The sequence below is a fragment of the Limulus polyphemus genome, unplaced genomic scaffold, assembly GCF_000517525.1.
Source record: "Limulus polyphemus unplaced genomic scaffold, Limulus_polyphemus-2.1.2 Scaffold207, whole genome shotgun sequence".
NCBI lineage: Eukaryota > Metazoa > Arthropoda > Merostomata > Xiphosura > Limulidae > Limulus > Limulus polyphemus.
The window spans coordinates 1-21,739 of record NW_013665817.1 but is presented as its reverse complement, the minus strand read 5'-3'; the positions used below and the strand labels follow the sequence as shown (position 1 = coordinate 21,739).

General features: G+C 32.3%; 1 protein-coding gene across 1 annotated transcript in view; it reads left to right on the top strand.

Moving 5' to 3' along the window:
• The window catches only part of LOC106478386 (SH3 domain-binding protein 5 homolog), a 28,724-nt gene extending 7,072 nt beyond the window's left edge, over positions 1–21,652 (top strand). Inside the window, exons 3-9 of the mRNA XM_013938928.2 lie at positions 2,410–2,472; positions 7,614–7,742; positions 10,546–10,713; positions 13,986–14,116; positions 16,243–16,285; positions 19,582–19,756; positions 21,375–21,652. Coding sequence (XP_013794382.2) covers positions 2,410–2,472; positions 7,614–7,742; positions 10,546–10,713; positions 13,986–14,116; positions 16,243–16,285; positions 19,582–19,756; positions 21,375–21,490 — 825 coding nt within the window. The 3' untranslated portion in view covers positions 21,491–21,652. The remainder of the gene's footprint in view (positions 1–2,409; positions 2,473–7,613; positions 7,743–10,545; positions 10,714–13,985; positions 14,117–16,242; positions 16,286–19,581; positions 19,757–21,374) is intronic.
• Positions 21,653–21,739: the final 87 nt, after the last annotated feature.

Below are 21,739 nucleotides of genomic sequence, written 5' to 3'. Positions count from 1 at the left end.
ATAATTTTTTTTCCTGGGGCCCATGATGGCTCCCTGTGGCCCTGACTGTATATCTGGTAGTTAGCAGGGATTGTTACTTAGATACAGATGGATTAAAATGCAGAGATTCTATTTAAATGTTAATAGTATTATTTACTATTTTTGCTTGTCAAAAATATCCCTACATGTATGCACACACACACACATCTCTACAAGTCAAGTAACTAAACTGCACGTAACCAGGTGTTTTTTTTGCATTTTGTATCAGCAAATCCATATTAATCTTCTTTGAATAAACATAATATTATGAAATTCAGTGTTATTTTCCTTCTTATAAAGTAGTACTTGGCTAAGTGTGATGGGGTCCATTCAGGAATCTGTACAGTTTATTCATTAAGATAAGAAACATATATTCCTTTTTTTTCTATATTTATATTATAACTATGAGGAATTGATCTTTGTAACAACAATATTATTCTAATAAATCTAAATTGACTTGTTTTAAAAATAAAAACATTTATTTTATTAAACTGTCAAGATATTGGTGTGATAAACATTTTGACCATGAAAACAGGTTTACACATATTATGCACTTAAATATTTATATATATAGTCTTCTTTTTCATATTTCATTGTACTTTATTCTGTTAATAGCAGGTGTAATTCATATAGCTTTCCATAAAATTAAAAATGTACCGAGCCTATCTCTCATGAAAATAACTGCTGCTATGATTATAGTCTCCTCTATAGGAATTTAAAATTATGATGTCACTTCCGTTATTGTTAGTGAACAGCAAACCTTCCAAGTACATGTGAACCACCAACAATTTTCTTGGCTACTTTGGCATCCAAATCCAAATAAATATCACTTGAATCCTAATATCTTACTAAATACATTATAAACTTTCACCTTGGACTATAAATTAGACAAATACCATACATTTTTATATAAATTTTATTTTTCTTACTAGTTATTAACTTGTATTTATTTTTTTGTATTCTCACTTAAATTTTAACTTCTTTTTATTACTATTAGTTAGATGCAGTTTACATAAAGGTTTCAAAGCTTCCATTTCTTTCCCATCTCGGGCATAATTGTACTTTGAAATACAGTGGTGTTGTTAGCTGGTTGTTTGGATTTGATTTCATTTTTTGAATTAAGAGTTCTTTTTTTTCCTTAACATTCATTTATCATTTGCTGAGTCTGTAATTTTAAAGTATTCAGTATTTGGTTTTTCACTACAGTCTTTCTTTAGATGGTTGTAAATTCCACCAGAGTTCTTGGAAGGGCTGTTTTATGCGTGCTCCTTGATTCTGGTAATCAGGATTTATGTTATTGACCCAATACAGCTATGCCTATAACGTGGACATGTATATTGATACACCACAAGTGACCTTTCTGAAGGAATTCTTTTGTCCTTGAAAATGAAAAAACTACATACTATTACTTACTTAGCATTACACATTATTGTTGTGTTCTTGTTAACCCTATTGGTGAAAGGAGTATTACCTTAGCCTGTTTTGAAAGTTCCTTCTGTTTATCTTTTTGGTATCTTGCTTCTGGCACAGGATTGGTTGTTCTTCCTATCTGTTAATTCCTACCTAAGTACTTGATGTGACCCAATATTTAAGTCATTCTGCTCTGAAGAGTTGGAATTTTATTTTTTGGCAACAACTCCAACCACTTAATGACTCAGTTTAGCCTTGTTAGTATAGCTCTTCTCCTGGAGAGGTTGTCAGATGGGTTTTACTATTTGTAAAATTTGCCTGCTCTCTCAAGTGAGTCCAAGCATTTATCTCACACTTTTTGTAATAAATATTTGGATGGGTTTTGGTATCAAGATAGCTAAGAGGATTAAGAATAGTGTATTTGAAAGGTATTGATTGGCTACTAACTTACGTCTGTAGAAATTATTTTGATAATAGTACAAGTACCCTGTAGAACACACCAAAACCAGTAGTACATGTTTTTGCAAGAGAAGTTTGTTTTGAACTATGTAGAAGACTTAAAATGTATCTCATAATAAGGCATATTGCAATGTGATGTAAGATATAGACAGTCTTCTTATTTAAAACTCATATTACTTCAGAAAATGTATTGAGTTTTGGAACTTTTTATTAAAGTTGATATTCAAATTTTGTTCTTAATGATACTGAGTAAAGGAGATAGAATATATTTTTACTCTTTGCTGAAAAGAATTTTTATATGTATTATAACACATGTTCATGAGTTAATATCTAAGCATATAAATCAGGCTTAAAATAATAGTGATATTTAGAGCAGCAAAGGTGATGAGTAGTTCTGCATCAGAGTGATACTTCAATTTTTTTTTACTGTTGTTTTGTAAGAAAAAAATAATAAATGTACAAATTATTTTTGATATCATAAAAACCTAATACTTTGTAATTTAAAATTTGTTTTTCTCACAGATTCAGCTTGAGCACCTGAATACATGCACAGATGAAATAAACCATCTTGAAAATCAGTTAGATGTAAGTAAATTGCCAATATCAAATACATCGTACATCAATATAATTTAATCATAGCCTCGGTTTTACTGGTGTTCCACATGCTCGTTTGTAGAGCATTAATAATGGCTTGTAATTTTTGTTTTGTGTTGCAGTTTGAAATTCCATTTGCATTGCATAAATTTTGTACATGATAAAAGTTGTAAAACAAAGGTATTTTGCTCTGTGAAAAATAGGTATAAAGCAATGATGCTGTACATGTCAAGTAATTTTGAGATTTCTGTCTGAAAAATATAAAGCTTTGAACAACATGTCGTCACTTTTTTCTAGCTGACAAACAATTGCTTATTAAATAACAACATTCCAAGGCATCCTGTTTATAAGACAATATTAGAAATTTCCTTCAAATTGCCCTTCAACCAAAAATATAGACTCCTGAAACTATTTCTAAACCAAACCCCTATTTCTATGTAAATGGCCAAAACTATCTTTCAACCTGCTCCTTTACTCCTGCGACTCTTAAAAAGATTCACAAAGCTCATGTTTGTCTAGATGTTACCATTAGCACATTAGTTTCTTCATGCTACAACCAGGTTTACTTTTTCATCATTCTTAACTCTCAAGAATCAACTACCCAGTTTGAATAACCCCACTATGATATATATTCAAAAGTGAAGAAGTTATTTCTATTTGTGAAAATTTCCATGTATGTTTTGATCTCACAGTTTTCTGTTCCTCAGCTTTTATACAAAGCATTGGAAGAAGATTTTATCTTGATTCCTATAACTAAACGTTTTTCAGATTCCATCCTTAAATTTGTGTTCATAGTTCTCTGCTTCAGAACACTTATGTTCTCAGCTGAAAAAGACTTGTATGAAGAAACAAAGAGCATGGGATAGAGGGTGGCCTTTACCCAGGGAATAAAAATCAAAAGTAATAATTTTGTTTTGGGCACCCAATACTTTTATGAGGATTGACCAGTAACTGAAGTAAACAAAATTTTAAGGGAATCAAAGCATGTTAAGGGATTGCTACCACCCCTTTAAGTTTCTCCCCCTGTAATGCTGTGCTGTACTGTGTGCATCACACAAACAAAAAAGCTGTGAATATCATGCAAATTACTCTGAAACATTTGAAGAAAATGAACAAAAAAACATTTATTGTAAAGCCATAGACAGATGAATTGCTTGAAGCTGCTAATATGCTTCTTTATTACAGAATCAAACAACATTTGCTTCTACAGCCTTAATGATGGTGCTCTTCTATGCATCAGGGACTTTTTTCTGTGCTCCTTGACCACCAAAAGAAGGTACTGTTTTTGGTCCTTGTTCCATGGTGTCATTGATGCATATTATTTTGCCTTTTCAAGAACTCTTCATCTTGTTCTTCATAGCCTGGATCCTTAGAAAGGAAGGGGTCTGATTTGATGCACATGATTTAAAAAACTGGAGGCAGTTCTTCAGGGCTTCAGCCATTGTCCCAGAGTTCTTCTCTTCATCTGTCGCTTTGCTCTGTCAATCTTTATTCCCATAATCTTCAATAGCTTGGACTAAAGGCTTCATGGTCTCTATGGGCACATCATCATTGAAGATGGTGAGAGTGACAAACTCCTCAAACAATTACCAGTGGTGGTGAATGAACTTTCTCAATGTGGTGTTGGCTACCTATGGATCCAAGGTCTTGTAAACCTGAAGAGCTTGGATGAGCTACAGGTCATTCCTTGGAGTGGACAATGGGACAGGGAGAGGGCATTACCATGCTTTTGTATAAATGATGGACATGAATGTCCAAGTTCTTTTCATTGCCACCTCCTCTCTGACCATGAGGTTAAACTGACCTTGGAACATGAAGACTTGGAGAGCATAAATGACTTTTATCATCAACTGAACTCCTTGAAGTGGTGTCCATCCCAGAAAGATGGGTCATCTCTGGGTTACTGAATCTGGAGTATCTCTTCAATAAATGCAAGAACTTCATCACAAATGTCTGATACAGCAGAAGTTGTAGTATCATCATCCATTGCAGTCTGGAACCTTTCCTTGTTCAGGAATTTCTGCATTTCCCAAAAGCATTGGTAGCACAAGATATCTGGCCAAGTTGATATCCCCATACAAGTTGAGAAGACTGCCTCCGGCATCAGCTCAAAGATGTGATACCTCTAGGCAAGGTGGAGCATTGTTCAAGGTAGTGATATTGAAGCACATGGCTTGGACCTTGTCTTCAATCTTCCAAGTGAGACTGCCTTTTTCATTGAATTGGACATTGCCAAGCTAGTTTCATTTCCCAGCTTGAGGACTTCCTGAAGTTACTCTTCTCCTCCTCCAGATACAATAATTGGGAATCAATCCACAATCTCATTCACAGTCATTCTGGAAGCAGCTTTCATTCCCAGTAATGATCAAGGAAAGGGCCAGATTGAATAATTCCTTAATTGGTTATTCAGTTTCCTTCCAGAATTTCATTCATTTCTTCTGAATTTATGTATGGTTCAAACTCACGCCTGTGATATTATGACCCAAAGTATCCACAACTGAAGTCAAGAGAATAGTGGCTTTTCGGGTCATTCATTGTGGTACAGTTCAGTGTTGCTGTCAATCCAGGACTGAGAATGGTTGCTTGAGCACACTTCAGGGGCACAGATGACCTAGATGTGGAGAGCCCAGGAACAGCAAAACTGTCATCAATGGTTGGGATAGCAGTTACATCAGTACTGTATGAATTTGTCCTTGCCCCCTCTGCCTTCTACTTTCTGATACTGTTCCTCTTTGATGTAACATTACTGCACTTCTTTCTCTTCTCCTTTCTGACCAAAGTGGTGCCCACTGGTCCTGCTGTGCCTCGACATCCTTTCTCTCTTTGCACCAGGAAGAATCAATGTCCTCTTCAATTTTTATCATTTCCAGTGCCTTTGTGTGGGCTGGGCAATACTAAAGAGATCATCCAGGTCCTCTTTGAAGCTCTCCTCCTTGGCTTTCAGGGTTTAAGATGTTTTTGCTATATTTTCTTTGTTCTTCTTAAGCTTTTTACACCTGTAAAAGGGTTTCTTAACCTTGTCTACTATGTGCTTCTTGAACTGAGCAGGAATCTTGGCTCTGCCTCACACCTCCAGAACTGCATCCGTGATGGAGGAGGCACTTGAATGAATCGTCTGTTTGTTAGCCAGATGATGGCGAACTAACAGAGCTATCACTTTTCTTTTGTATGGAAGTTTTGTGCCAGAGAACTGGTCATGGTGAAGACTTACAAGCCAAATATCCATGCCTTTCAAATCTGTTTAGAAGAACTAACCATGATATATGGATGTACTGATTTTGGACCTGTGAACAGAAGAAAGCATTGACATTAGTAGAGCAGAACATCAAGACAGCACGAGGTAAAACATGAAATCTTAGAAGCAGCTTCTAATTTTGAATTTATTTTGCTAAAAAGTGGTCCAGATTAGTTTATCACTGATCCTCACAAGTTCTCGGGGTGTTCCACTAAAAAACTTGGGAGTTCAAAAATATAGGTCACCTGCATGGGATGGGTTCTCATTTTTCCTGGTCTTAAATTACATATGCAATAAAAATCTTCAAGACAATGCCATTTTCACCTCTACTCTGGTTCTGTTCTGTTGATTATAATTTTATCATCTGAATATATTGTTTATTAGACTTTGCAGTAGTTTTCATGATACTAAATATCTAATAAAGAAGTATTGTCTTAACATTTGTTTGTTTTGCAGTGTATTTCCTGTATTTCTCTAGTATATTTTGTATTTGAAGTGAAGACAAGACTGCTTCAGATTGAAGCATTAGTTATTCTTTTTCCATTTTATACATTTTAAGATTATTTCAGTGTTCAACATTAAACATCAAAACCTTAACTTTGTCACAAATGTGATTATGTGCTGTTTTTTGGAACCTTGAACTATTCCATTTCTGTTGTTTGTAACTAACATCAGTGATTTTGTTTCTGTAGCTGTAATTGAACCAATGTGCAAAGTGCTGCTGTTTATTCTAGTTTTACAGTTCTTGAAACTACTTAAAATGATAAAGTATTGTAAAGCAATTCGTTATTAGAAAATTCACAAGAACCACAAAATGTTGAAACTGAGAAAAGCAGCATAAATAAGTAGGAAGTTTGATATTGTCACAGTCACATTTTTTTTGCATATTTTTTTTTAAGGTTAATTTCTGTGTCTATAATAGAGTAAGTGTTTATTAGCATAATGTTAATTGATATAAATAAGCCAACCATTTTGTTAAAAAACTAGTTTTATTAAATTATATTTTAAATGCCAAGTTTTGTCTTACACCAACCTTGCACAGAAGAACACATGCATAGATTTTTCTTTTTTTTTTGTGGTTTTGTTAAATTTTTTTCTGTACATCATTGTTTTAGTTTAAGTGACTCATTTGTTTTCTTTCTTAAATCTTAGTAATGCAAATGTATATTAGCATTTTCATCAAAATGTTTTATTTGCTTTGTAATATTGTTGATTTTAAACAAACAAACAGAGAAGACAAATATTTCTAAGGTTAGCATTCTGGATAATGTGGATTGTTAGATTGTAATCTGCCTGCATATATTGCTTAAAGAACATGAAACAAACAAACTGAGAAGACAAATATTTCTAAGGTTAGCATTCTGGATAACGTGGATTGTTAGATTGTAATCTGCCTGCATATATTGCTTAAAGAACATGAAACAAACAAACTGAGAAGACAAATATTTCTAAGGTTAGCATTCTGGATAGTGTGGATTGTTAGATTGTAATCTGCCTGCATATATTGCTTAAAGAACATGTACTATTAAATGATAATATTCATGTTTATATTGTAATTTGTCTTTAGAAGTGTCAAAGGTAGGATGTTTCTATTTCAATTTGTTTATATCTGGTGTTTTCCACTAAAAGAGTTTTTATCAAAATACTTAAACATCTGTAAGTAGTAAGGTGAGGTATGTAATTACAAAAAGAGAAAATACTGAGAGACTGAATTTGTCATAATTCTTTGGGATCTTTTGAAAGTTTTTTTTTTATGAAAAACATTAAGAGAAAATGCAAAATGTGACTGAGAAAGCTTGAAGAGTTGGGATGAAATTAGATGATGTTGATTGTACATAAACACACAAAATATACCTTTATAGGTTCCATCAAGTCTCAAGGCACACTTGTTTTACAGGAGGCAAATGGAGCCTTTCGAACAACACTAAGTGATTCCTGCCAGAAACTGAAGCTCCTTGCTAAGAAGCTTGGTAAATGTGTGGAGGTAGCAAGACCATATTTTGATGCAAAGGACATAGCACGCAAAGTGAGAATACAGAGTTTAATAGATATTTTATAACTTGTTAGTATGTTAGTTCATGAATACTGTAATTCTTCCTGTTAGGTATAGTATACTTCATTATCACACCTGGAGATTAACCTTTTTTCATTGCTAAAAACATATTATCTGTTTTTTAACTTCAAATAATAATCATTAGTTTTTAACTGGTCTAGATTTATATGAGTAATGTTACATATTTGCAATATATGACATATGTTCAATAAAAGTGTCATCCAAATCAGTGAAATTCCGAAACAGTACTACCCCCTCACCCAAAGCTATCTTGACCTTGATTTGCCCTCTAAGCATTGCTAAAATTTTCAACAGTCAACAACTCACCAGTCTATTATACCCCTTCATTTTTGCACCATTGCAACTCATACAACTGCCGTATTTTGACGTGTTCGTGGCAAGTTGCCGTCTACATAATGTTTCTTCACACCAAATTTGTCATTTAACTAAGTCTTTAGCTGCTCAAAACTGCTGTCTTTTGGAGGAGATCATTCAGGCTGGTATGTGGACAACTCCCAATACATTCATCACTTTTTCTCGTCACAACATAGCTGTGTCTTTCTCTGGCAGGTCTTGTCTTTCTCCTGTGGCAATTCAACACAAGTCTGTTCATCTTTGTCTGGGTAACTCAACATATTATTATTTTTTATCTTATTTCATTGATATACATCATATTTCAGGATCCCACCTTATGGTTGGTGTTGCCTTGACAGATATGCTGAGTTTTATATCTTAGCACTAAATCTGTATACTTCTGTAATGCTCACTGTGGAGATGGGGTGTTTCTGTAAGACCACCAGCCACTTATTCAGTGGTGTGTATTTATCTATATTTTTTATCATATGTAAAGGACCATCACTCTTGGACTTCATGAGTAAAGCAGATAGGGATTTTTGCCCATTCTTACTGACCTGTGATTCTTACAATCACGATTTTTCTGCTTTTCAAAATAGAAAATGCAGAAACCCATTGCACTGTCTCCAGTGTGTCGTTCCTCGTATTTTCCCTTCTTTCTTCTAGTGGAACAAGGGGTTCCTTGCCTCTTCCGGTTCCCAGTCACTAGAGTGGTGGATGGTGGAGGTTTTCTCATGGATGGTATTTGTATGGTAATTAAAACTTTCTAGTCATATGTACCCACTCTGTGAGAAGATGGCTATTGTCTTTATACTTCATATTATACTCTATCATAATATTCACAAGCCAAGGCACTTCTCCTGGATGTTTTTTGCCTGGGTTGGCCACACTTGTTGGTCATGACATACATTATTAATACAAGGTGCTTCCACTGGATGTTTTCTGCCCATGTTTTTCATGATCAGCAAATGTTATTGCAATGGTGCAAAAATGAAGGGGTATAATAGACTGGTGAAAATTTTAGCAATGCTTAGAGGTCAAATCAAGGACAAGATAGCTTTGGGTGAGAGGGGGTTAGTACCTATCAGAAATACATTTCTAGTGTTAAGAATATAAAACACAACTTTGGTTAAATTAATTTGAATGAACCATTAATATTTTTCAATAATACTCAAAAAAGTAACTTAATTTTTAACTTCAACCAACTTTGCATAAAATGATGAAATAATGATGCATTTTAAGCAAAATTATTGATAATTTTTAACAGAAGTAGTACCAAAGAATTTACAAAAAATACCTTTTTTGTGCTAATAATATGAAAACTTAGCTTAATCTTGCCAATTTTAATTATAGTTTATATTAACTATTTTTATCTTATATAAATAATATTCTTAGGTTTTTATTTCTAATTTAATTGCTGATTTACTCCTGCTATTTTTATTTGTCATAAGATCACTTAGTATGTCACTTTTATTAACAGCTTGGCTGTGGTGTCATCTACTGTTAGTTACACTGGATTTTTCTGGCAAATGTGACATTGTATAGGTTGGCAAAAGACCCCATGGACCACCTACCGGTCCTACCCCACCAACTTTTGTTGTCACTGCAAATAACTCATCAGAATTAATGAGAAGAATAGCACTATTTTTGATGTGATTTGCAATTTGGACCAGCCCACAGACCACTAGTGGGCCGCTGACCACACATTGAGAACCACTGATATAGTTCAATACCTTTAGTAAGCATAAACTTCCTTTAAAGCTGTTGTTAGGCTAAAAACAAGAGCCACCAGGATCTTACTGAGCTTAGGTTTTTGTGCACAAAACTACCTACCAAACAAGGAATGTGTTTCCATTTAAACTATCGGAAGGCTTTAACTAAAACTTACAGAGTGTCACTGTGCTGGAGGTTTCTCTTAGCTAATGGTGTGCATAGTATCTTCTAGCTAGCTTGTCACTTAAAATGATAAAAGATTGGGAAAATAACATCATACATTACATATTTATAAAACAAGAAAGACTCAAACTGGACTGGAAGTTGGAGACAAGTTAGATTATTAAATTCAAGGCAACAAAAAAATCAGCAAGTTGCAGTACGGAAGGACGAAAACATGTGATGTTTAATGGGTTATACTTTAAGAATGTTTTGAGATATTAACTTTTAGACATAGATGTGTTCTTATACATTGTGGCCATATTGGTACAAACAACACTGTTCACTTCTACAACACTATGTAAATGTGTATATTTTAATGTGCTAGCAAGCTGTGTACCTAATATATGTAGCACTTTTCTGAATATCTTATTATAAAATTACTGAGTAATGTGACATATCTAACTATACCTAGATTTGGTCTTCTATTCTGTATGTAATTGAAAGTGTTCCTCAGCCTATGGAAACACCATTGACTTGAATTTTATAGGCACAACTAGAATGTCAGAGAGCTGCTGTCCAGTATCAGAGAGCTTGTGGTGTTCATCTTGCAGCTAGAGAGACTATTTCTATTGCAGAAGCCAAGTTTATAAAACACCAGAAGGAATGGGAATTTGACACTGCCTGGCAAGAGATGGTTAACCATGCTACTATGAAGGTATTGAAAATTCATCTAGAACTTTTAAACTTTGAGGTCACAAAATTAAGTATTTCAATTTTTTTTGTATTTAAATTTCATCTCTTTAACAACATTGCGGTCTCAGGCTTAGATATTATTAACTATCATTTGCATCATCCCCATATATTTGTTTGTTTGTTTTAGAGCAAACCCATATTTTATTGTCTGCTTTGTCCACTGCAGAGAATTGAACCCCAAAATTTTAGCATTGTAAGTCTGTAAATTTACTGCTGTCCCACCAGGAGACTCCCCATATGTTACTATCTTTCTCAAAATAACTTTCTTATAAGTTCTTCTATAGCACTGAACTAAGATAAATAAATGCATACATTTATTCAAAAGCTGACTAGTCTTGGAAAGTCCTTATAGAAACTGCTATGATGTACATGCTTCTTAACTTTCAAATCACCCCTAGTGGAACAGCGGTATGTCTGCAGACTTACAATGCTAGAATCCGGGTTTCAATACCCGTGGTGGGCAGAGCACAGATAGTTCATTATGTAGCTTTGTGCTTAATTACAAACAAACTTTCAAATCAGTATTTCACCAAATTAACAACACTTAGAGATCCCACTTCGTCTTCCTGTTGGGTTCTAAAATACCTGTACTGTAACAAAAAGCCATAAAAAACTTGTATTTATAGTCTGTCACCATGAAAACATGTTGCAGTGTTTGAATTTGTTGTAACCAGAAGGAGGAGAAAAACAAAAATAGAAGATAAGGAAAATATGGCTAATTAGGGCTAAAAAACGATTTTAGTTAAAGTCAATGGCCAAAACATTCCAATATCAGCAAGTCTCTGTCAACAAAAAATAAATTCTTTTGAGAAAAAACTGAGTATCAAATAAAAATAATCTTATAAATTAATACTTAATGTCTCATCAACAAAATGTGTTGCTCTTAGGTGGTGTTGCTTGAAATGAGAAGTTAGTACCAGCTAAAGAGTTATACTGGCAAAAATGTGTGGAGAATTTACTGGGTATTAAAGATAGTCAAAGTCACAGAACTACTGTAGCAGCTGTTGTAAGACAATAAGCATACCCCTAGCAATGTTATTACAGCTTATTAGCATGATATGTTCTAATGAAAGATCAGTACTAAGAACAAGACAATATGCTTTGATCATTATAGCCTTGTATAGTTGGCAATCAACTGGAAGCATATCTTTGTTGTCCAAAAACTAGTAGTTGTGATCTTGTTTTTATTAACTGTGTATGGACATTTCATTGACTTAGGATAACAGTACATGTAGGTGTTTTTTTATTACTTCTAATGTTTTTGTTTTCTGTTGTTCATTAAGAAATCCTTTTTTTTTCTTTTAGGCATTTCACAATGTATACTACATTCTGTTTTCATTCCATTAGTATCATTTTTCAAATATTAGGGTATCTTATTTGTACAAATCTTCTCAAAACTTAATTACTGGTGTTTATTTCATTGAACATATTGATCCCTTTATGAAATTTGATTTCTTTCCCCCATGTTATCAGTAGTGGTTTTTGCAAGGATTCTTGTGGGCCATGAAAATATCAAGTTCGTTAGACTGGTCTGAAATGAAAACTGAAAACTTCTTGATGTTAAAAATGTGATAAAAGTTACTCTTAAGGTGATTAATTTTTAATTTCATTGACTTCTTTGTTTCTGTATATGACTTTGGATAACATCCTCTGCAAGGTTTAGGCTCTTTACCTCTCTATGTGTCCTGGAAGAAGACAGACCAATGTTCTGTCGAAACATGTTGTATGTTCCCCAAAAATAAATCACTTCATTATGCTTATAAATTTTTGTTTGCCAACTTATTATTATATTAGCATAATGTACTTCTTTACTTGAGTAAGGTTTCAGCCTCTTTACTTCTGTTGTTCCCACTATTGACAGATTTGTATTGATCACATTTTCGTTTTAGCTTCAGTTTTCACAAATTACACAACTGTCTTTGTGCTATTAAAATACAAAAAAAAAGACTCTATGTAAATGCTTTTTTTTACCAAGTAACTAAACAAAATCTGAATAATTATATCATGCATTTAGTGACATGGAGTTGAATACAAGAGAACGGTCTTGCTTTAATTAATACTTGGCTTATTGCTCTGTTCATTCTATAGTATTTTATCAATTTTGTTTGAAAGAAAATACTAGAGAAGTTTGATACTACTCCTGTTTGCAATAAATGTTTCTCACTCTGATATGCAGCTTGTTCTTTGAAAAACTAAAACAACACTTTTAAATATGTTACTGTCACTTCTAATTCCAGTACACCATTTTCTGCAAACTGCACTGATACTTCCTTACTAAATACTCGCTGAGTAGAATCAACTAAGTTTATATTAAGTTCTAATATGTCTTATTACTCTGTCCATCAACAAAAAGCATTGTAAAATATACAGCATAAATACATCATTCTTTTTTTATAATCAAGAATAACTATTAACTTGATTATATTTTTGTCATCATCCAAGAAGATTAAAAATGTTTAGAAAACACTGGTAAATATGTTAGATAGTTAAGTTAATTAAAAGTAAATATTGATAATGTGTAAACTTTGCTAAACCTAATATATTGACTGTATAGGTTAGGATTAAAACCTATTAAAAGATGTTTGTGGCTATTGAATTATAATGCCTAATGAACAAGTGCATTAAAATTTATTAAATACAAAAAGTTCTGTGAATGAATGTTTATTTTTATGGTTTGGCAAGTACTTTAAAATTAACACCACAAATTGAATGATCTTTTCAGCTACAATGTTTAAAAAATGTTTATGATAATTCTGTATTTGTATGATTATATTTAATCTTGACAGTGCTGGCTTAAACAGGTTATTTTAAGGGATTAAATATCACATATTTTATGGCATTTTTGTGAGAGAGAGAGAGAGAAATAATTATCTTTGAATTTTAAATGTTATTTCTAACTTACCAATGTGAGGACTGTAGCAGTTGTTTGTTTTTAACACTAACTTCAAATTATGTCTCATCAGTCTGTAGTGAACATTGGTGTTCAGAATTTTATACCATTTCAAGATACATTCTATGTGTGTATAGATATTTGTATGTGAATTGGAACTTGAACATTTTTCTTGTGGATTTGTTATTTATCAAACTTAGGAATATGGAACTTTGTATTAAAGAAAACTGTATTGTTTTCAGTTTCTTATCTGTCAAAGTAAAATGTTCAGTACCTTAAGAATATATTCTGATATTGGACTTTGAAGATTAAAGCAAGGAATAGAGGGGTATTTTTCTATGTAGGTCATGGAAGCTGAGGCCCAAAAAATTGAAAGCGAGCGTGAACATAGGCTAAGAACACAAGCATATAGTGAAGCTGAACATAAAGTTCTCATACTGGAAAGACAGCTGAAAAAAGATATTTCAAAAGCCAGGTATGGTGAACTCACTGTTACAGGGTACAAGACCCTTCCTTTGCTTTGAATAACAGGGTGATGACAAACATATAAATGTTTGGGAGATTGAAAAGTGGATCAAAATAAAAAATAATAAAAAAGTCAGGGTAAATCCCCCCATCTTGGTCAGTGACTATGAACTTTACTTGATGTTAATTTTGTGATATTTGATAATAAATTTGATAGAAACATTAGTTCATAAATGAAAATGTGACATTTTCTTGTACCATCAATTTGTACTATTCTTGTTTGAAGATCTTTTTCTCTAGTGCTTTAGTCTAAAGTGTGTCTTTAAATTTCTTATTACTATTTATAACCATATTATGAGCCAAAATTATGTTAATTAGGTAGCATTATGAGGAAAAGTTGAAATATCAGTTTTGTATACGTACAAAATCTGGGAAATGTAGAATTTTGCCTGGACAATTTAGGATAAAGAAAGAATGTGGCCACCCTGCATAAGTAGAGATGTTTATATTACTAAGATATGTCCATGGTCTTCTTTCAACTGTTTGAAGTACAGGCTTTGACCATAGTAGAGTATATTACATTACTCAAATCTGTTTATGGCCTTGTTTAAACAGCTTGGAGTACAGAAACTGACCATAGTAGAGTAGATTACATTACTGAAGTGTGTTTATAACCGTGTTTAAACAGCTAGGAGTACAGAATCTGACCATAGTAGAGTAGATGACATTACTGAAGTATATTTATGGCTTTGTTCAAATAGCCAGGAGTACAAGCTCTGACCATAGTAGAGTATATTACATTACTAAAGTCTGTTTATAACCGTGTTTAAACAGCTAGGAGTACAGAATCTGACCATAGTAGAGTAGATGACATTACTGAAGTATATTTATGGCTTTGTTCAAATAGCCAGGAGTACAAGCTCTGACCATAGTAGAGTATATTACATTACTAAAGTCTGTTTATATCCTTGTTTAAACAGCTAGGAGTACAGAATCTGACCATAGTAGAGTAGATTACATTACTGAAGTGTGTTTATAGCCTTGTTTAAACAGCTAGGAGTACAGACTCTGACCATAGTATATTACATTACTGAAGTCTGTTTATGGTCTTGTTCAAACATCTAGGAGTATAGACTCTATAATCCTGATGTGGGTTACATTACAAAAGTCTGTCCATTTCTAGTCCAAACAACTAGAACTACAGACTCTGAACATAATGGAGTCTGGAATAGAAATTAATGTAACAATAACTCAGTGAAAGTATTTTATGTATGATTCTATTCTGTTATATATAAATCAAGGTAAGATCATATTAACAGAGATATGTACATTGTGATATGAAATAAAAACAAATTTACAAGTCAAGTAGTGGTGATTTTGCAAAACATTCAAATAATATTTTATTTTTTTTAATGATGATTTATAAACATGGTCAAATAATTAAATATCTGTAACTTAGTTTAAATTTCCAAAACAAATGGAGCAAATTAGCTTGAACTAAGTTATTATGGGATAGTTAATAACCAAGCTTGATACTACTGGCTTAACTAAAAACTTTAATTAGGCTATTCAAACAGTTCTTTATGTCACTGTTATGCTAAACATGACGTATAGAATTTTGTTTCATTTTTTTAATGAAATACATAAATTATCACTAGTTCTAAAACAAACCTGTTAAATTTTTTAAATGATCTGTTACACACTAATATAGTAAAATAGTATTTTGTGTTATTATTGTGCTAAAACCACTATCATGGCAAGTGTTTTTTTTACTCTGAATGATTTTGTGTACTGTTGAACTCAGTTCTTGTTAGCCAACTAAATGATTCTATATGGCCAAGAGGGATTAAAATAAGTATTATGTAGGCGTTAGAGTTTAAAACACACGCTCTACATTTGAAAAATAAGTTAGAGTGAGACAAATACCTGTAAAATATGTTTTACAACTACAGATAATACAAGTTTTTATTGAAAACTCTGGCATTTTTAGGTTCTAAAAACTGGTAATATAATCATTCTTTATCATATGACATGTATTTTTTAAGATTGTGACAGAGAGATTGGGTATTCGATTTCATGACGTATACACACATTATGTATTATTATTACTATATTACATATTTTATGTTTTCACAGGCCATACTTTGAACAGAAGAATGTCTTCCAGCACATGTTACAGGTAAGAATGCTTCTGTTAAGATGTGTGTTTAATAATCACACTATTATTAATCATTTATTTCTCTGATGTTCAGAAAAATTACTTCGTGGGTGTACACTTGTAAATGTTGAGAGTATCCAAAAAGAAATATATAGTTGGCAGGACTGTTACATTTTGTCAGGCTTATTGTTGACAACATTTGTTACTGGTCACTACTATAACCATGAAAATATGCAATACAAAAAAACAAAAAATGTTTGTAGTTAGTAGTGGTAGAAAAACTTGCTGTTACCAATTTGCAGAGGTCATTAAAAGGGCAGGGGATCATTAGGAAAAAGGGGGCACTGTTTAAGCATCATAAGGCAAGTCTTTTTTTTGGGGGGAGGGGGTGTTAGAGGAGACTGTAGGGATTGTGAGTTGCCTCTGGGTAAAAATCCATAAGAAGCAGATAGATCTTCTTTTATTCTTTTTCATTTGGTCTGATGAACACGTTTTTTTTTCCAATATAACTGTATATATTATCTGTTATTTTCTCTAACACTAACTGTAGTGATATCAGCAATGATATAGGTTAAGGTGAAAAGTTTAAAAATACAAAATAAACGTAAATTACCTTTATTTTTCTTTCTAGAATGACTGCATATTGTAACAAATAATTTCACTCTTTCATTTATTCTTACAGGTAAAGCTTAGAGACTTTCCAAATCTGTGTTCTTTTAGTTTTATTGCTTTACAGCTGCATTTAAACCCTCTCAGAGTTGAGTTACAATCATGCAATGCAATGTGAGCATGTTAAGTTATTAATATGCAATTTAGAACCCAAAATATTATCACAAACAAAAAAAAATAATAGAATGTCCTAAGCCTATTATAAGTTAACTGGCTTTCTAATTTTAGTATATTTATATTTTGATGTCAATTTTATTCACGTACATTAATAATAAAATTGTTTAATTGAATGTAACTCTGTAAAAGGTCATAGCACGTGCACTTTTATCCACCCAAGTCTAGAAAGTTAATTAAAAGAAGACAGTAGTCAGTTTATTGACAGGCTTCTGATTAGAAAAATGTAATACACTGAAGGCACTGTATCATATGTCATTCAAAATGTATCACAGACTGCAATGCAAAGCTACATATTTTGTCCGATGATATAAGTAAATACGTATAATACACGTATATTTTAATGATATACAAGTAAAAAAAAAACAGTGAATATAATTAATCAGTTGATAACAAGCAGACAATTATTTCTTTGTGTTCTTCCTTCGATGCAGGTAGATGTGACTAGTCACTCTCATTCGTTCTTATACTAGATGTCATAAACTTCTTATAACACATTAGTGATTTGACCAAAATAGTAACAAAATAAAACAACAATGATGCTAACTTTCATCTGCAATATCACTAGAATCAGATTAATCAATTGGGAAAAAATTCTCTGGACGGATTTAATAATAATTTTTTTCTTTCCCATATTTTGCAAATCAGAACTTGTTGTTTTGTTCACCTTGTTGCATGCAAGTGAATTTACAATCAAATTTTAACAATTACTCATAGGAATTTTATTGAGTTGCACTGTATCCTAAATGTCACATGTTAGGCTTAAATAGTAATTGTGGATAATTAGCCCTCTGCTGGAAAGCTGTAGAAAGTTTTAGATTCTTATTGAGGGATTGCGAAGTGTGATATTATTATTTACAAACAGGGTGACTTTAAAGAAAAACCAAATTTAAAATAATTATTATTCCTTAAAAATCTACTTGTTGTAAGGGAACAATATTTCCCCAAAGGCACATTAGGCTTGGTGTTTAGAGTACTCAGTTCGCAAGCTGTGGCTCGTAGGTTCGATTACTGTTACCAAACATGCTCATCCTTTCAGCTGTGGAGGTTTTATAGTGTGATGGTAAATAAGTGGTCCAAAAATTGGTGGTGGACGGTGTTGACTAGCTGCCTTCCCTGTCACTTTTAAATTAGTAGCTTTTCATGAAATTCAACAAATAAACAAGAGGCACATTAAGAATTAAGTTTTATTCGGGAACGTTTGGACATCATACAGAGTGTTTCAAAATCTTATTATACTGCATACCTAACTTACTTTTCTTGCAAACTACCGTTGCTTTTATTTATCTTTCTCTGTCAACAATAAGAGGTTGCTAATTTGAATATAAATGCATGTCAGTGTGCAAGATATTGTGAAGATCAATGAACACATATAATGCTTGCTGTAGCTTCGTTTAATGATCGGTCTGATGTTCTGATCAAGAATGGTGGAAAACATATTGAACACTTTGTGTGACAGTTTGTGAAACACTCTGTATCATGTTTAACTTTACTCAATAAGACTTATAATTCTCATTGTGCCTCTGATGAAATATAGTTCCCTAAACTAAGACAAGTAGTTTTGAAGATGTAATCATTTTAAATATGGGATTTTCTCTCTAATCCCCTCATATGCAGATTTGAACAGGTGTAACTAGATAACTTTGATTATTGTTAACCAAGGTTTTTTACACAAATTCAATTCCAAAGCATGTTGGAACATTTAACGAATATTGGAAAAAATAAAGTTATTATTATTAACTACTTCTGAGCCAAAGTAAAGAAAAGTGCATGATGATAATATGTCAGCCACATTATATATTTGTTATGTTTAGTGCCAGTGAGGTCTTTCACCTAATACCAGGGAACCTCAGGCCAGCTGAAATATGACAGATATAGTAGTGGCTCAGATGCTATTTACGTTAAGAAACAGGTGACTATTTTCAGAAAACCCTCAAAAATATTCTGAGTTCTATAAACATCTGAAACCCGAAAATGGGATTATTTATAGACAGTAAAGTTTTTTTGTATATATGCTATTGCTTTTTGAAATGTTGGTAAGTTTTTTTTTAATAATCAACCAATTCTAGTTAATTGGCTTTATGGTTGATAAGTCATTGCTTAGTATCTATCCCTTTTTTTTCTTTTTATATTTGTAAAAATATGTGTGTGTGTGGTTATGTTTGCTTTTATTTAATAAATAAAATATAAAACAGTAAATAATCTACCAGGTTAGATATAAAGATATCAGATGCTGTCTAAGAGGTTCATAGTTTGATTGTATTAAACAATGACTTGTGGTTTGAATTTACACGTCAAGTACTTTTCCTCAATATATGTGATATTTGAGATCGTATAACTAAAACACAGCATTTAAATTTGTACTACTATAAACACAAGTGTTAAAAATTACTAGATCTCTGATATTAAGAAGCACATTTATAAGTATACATAACCTTTTATAAAAGTATAGAATAAAACAAAATGTTCAATAGGACTTGAAGGTAAGAGTAGAGGCCCTCCAGAAAGCTGTCACAGATGCCAAACGATCTTATTCTGATTCCTTGCGTAGTTTGGAAAATATATCTGAGGAAATTCATGACCGACGAAAGCTTTTACAACCTCGGGAGCCAGGTGTTGGAGCTGAACTCAATGGTTCTTTTGATATTGGTAAGGAAGTTGTAAACAGAAGTGCGTGCAGAGTTTTTATATAGTTTTATTTGAGTCTAGTAGTATATTCTAACAATGGTTCTTTTTAATATGCATATATGATTTATACATAAAAGCTCTAGGTTTTTCTGTGTATTAATAAAATTATGATGAACACAGTTGAAGCTAATCAAAGTTTAATAAAGGTAGAAATTATTTTAATCTTGCAAATTTTTAGCTTCTAACATAATGGTTTCTCAGTTTTAAAGCTTTCTAAACTAGTTATTGGACCTTTCTAAGTCTAAGAAAAAGCAAATCTCTCATTTAACTTCCATTTATGTGTGTATCAGAAACTGTTGAAGTTTGGTATAGGTGTAACTAATATAGATATTATCAAACAATGGGAATGTAAGCTGTATATATCTACTGTAAGTAAATCTGCTGTACTGTAGTTACTGTATTAACTCCTCTTCTTCAAGCTGGTACATTTCTTCTGAGAGTTTTGTAACCTTTGTATGTTGATACCTAGATAAATTTAATTTGGAAAAAGTTTTGTAGTAATATATTTTTGGTGTTAATCTATAGCAAAAACTAATTTCATTAAAGATTTTTCACCCTAAGTGCAAATATGTATATGTAGGTGGTTTTCAAGTTTTAGAAAAGAGTTCTGAATTTCTACTTGATATTCTTTCTTTGAAAGTTAATATTTAAATTAGGTGTTAAATACATACATGTTCACAAATACATTTGAGAAAAGAAAATGTGCTACTTGTGCATAGATCTGATGTTGTTGTACTACTTGTGTTAAGACGTAGTGATGCTGTAAAGTTTATTGATGTGTAAAGTGTTTTAGAGCTAACTGTATAAAATTGGTGCAAAAATGTACATCTGTTCTGAAATGGATATAGGTGTGTTTCTTTCTCAAACTTGGGTAATGTGTAACGTTTCAGTTATTGGCTTGATTTTTATATGACAAACCTCAAATTAAAATAGTTTTTAGAAGATTGTGATTTCATTCGTATGAAAAAAAAATCAAAACTAACCTTTTGAATGTTTCTTTATAACATAAAAAATATATTACCAGAAAGTTCTTCTGGTTTTATTTTGCAAGACAACTTTTCCAATTATGGCATTCTTTGTGCAGTGTTATTTTGACTGCAGAATCTTTGCTGTAAAAAGTTGTATACCATATTTAAAAACACAAATACAGATGAAATTTATAATGTGCAGAGGCAGTGGTTGTAACACAAATACTTCTGTGCTGCACTCGTACACAGGTGAGCTTGGTCAATTGTATCCTGAGGGTGCCAACTTAATTTACTTCCTGCTTTAATACTTTTGGACTGCTGAGGAGAAGCTTACGTATGGGAGTTAACCTCTTAGGATTGTTTGTTGCCATCCCAGAATGTGATTAGGTAGAAAAACATGACTGTTGATGAAGAACATTTTCATAAATATCATTTCTCAAAATGTATGGATTGAGAAAATGTCTGGCTTTAGGCTAACTACCATCAGTTGTAATAAAAAAATTGACATGTTTTGGGGGAATGTTTACATCCAGACTAGTTTCTTGATGTTTTAATTGTGTAAAAACATTGAAATTTTCTTACATTTTTGTTTTGCGCTATGAAAATTATAGATAATTTCCATTCAGAAGATGATCAGGGGATTGGAACTACTGACAAAGAAAAAGACTATCAAGAGCCAGTTATGTCTGGTAGGTGTTCTAAAACTGTCGGCCATCGGGAACATTAGAGAAAAAGTATTTACATTTTAAAATGCTGTGTATAAAGCTGGTTGAGAAAATGTACATCTGTTGTACTATAGAAAAGTTTCTCTGCAATTTTAGGTAATGGTAACGTGAAGTTTGTCGGCATCGGTTTGATTTTTGTGTATAACACCTGATATCAGGAAAATGTTGAAAAGATTGTGGTCTTATGCTTATCTTATGCTTTTTTTTAATATCCAACCATAACTATTATATGTACAAAAAGTTTTGTCAAC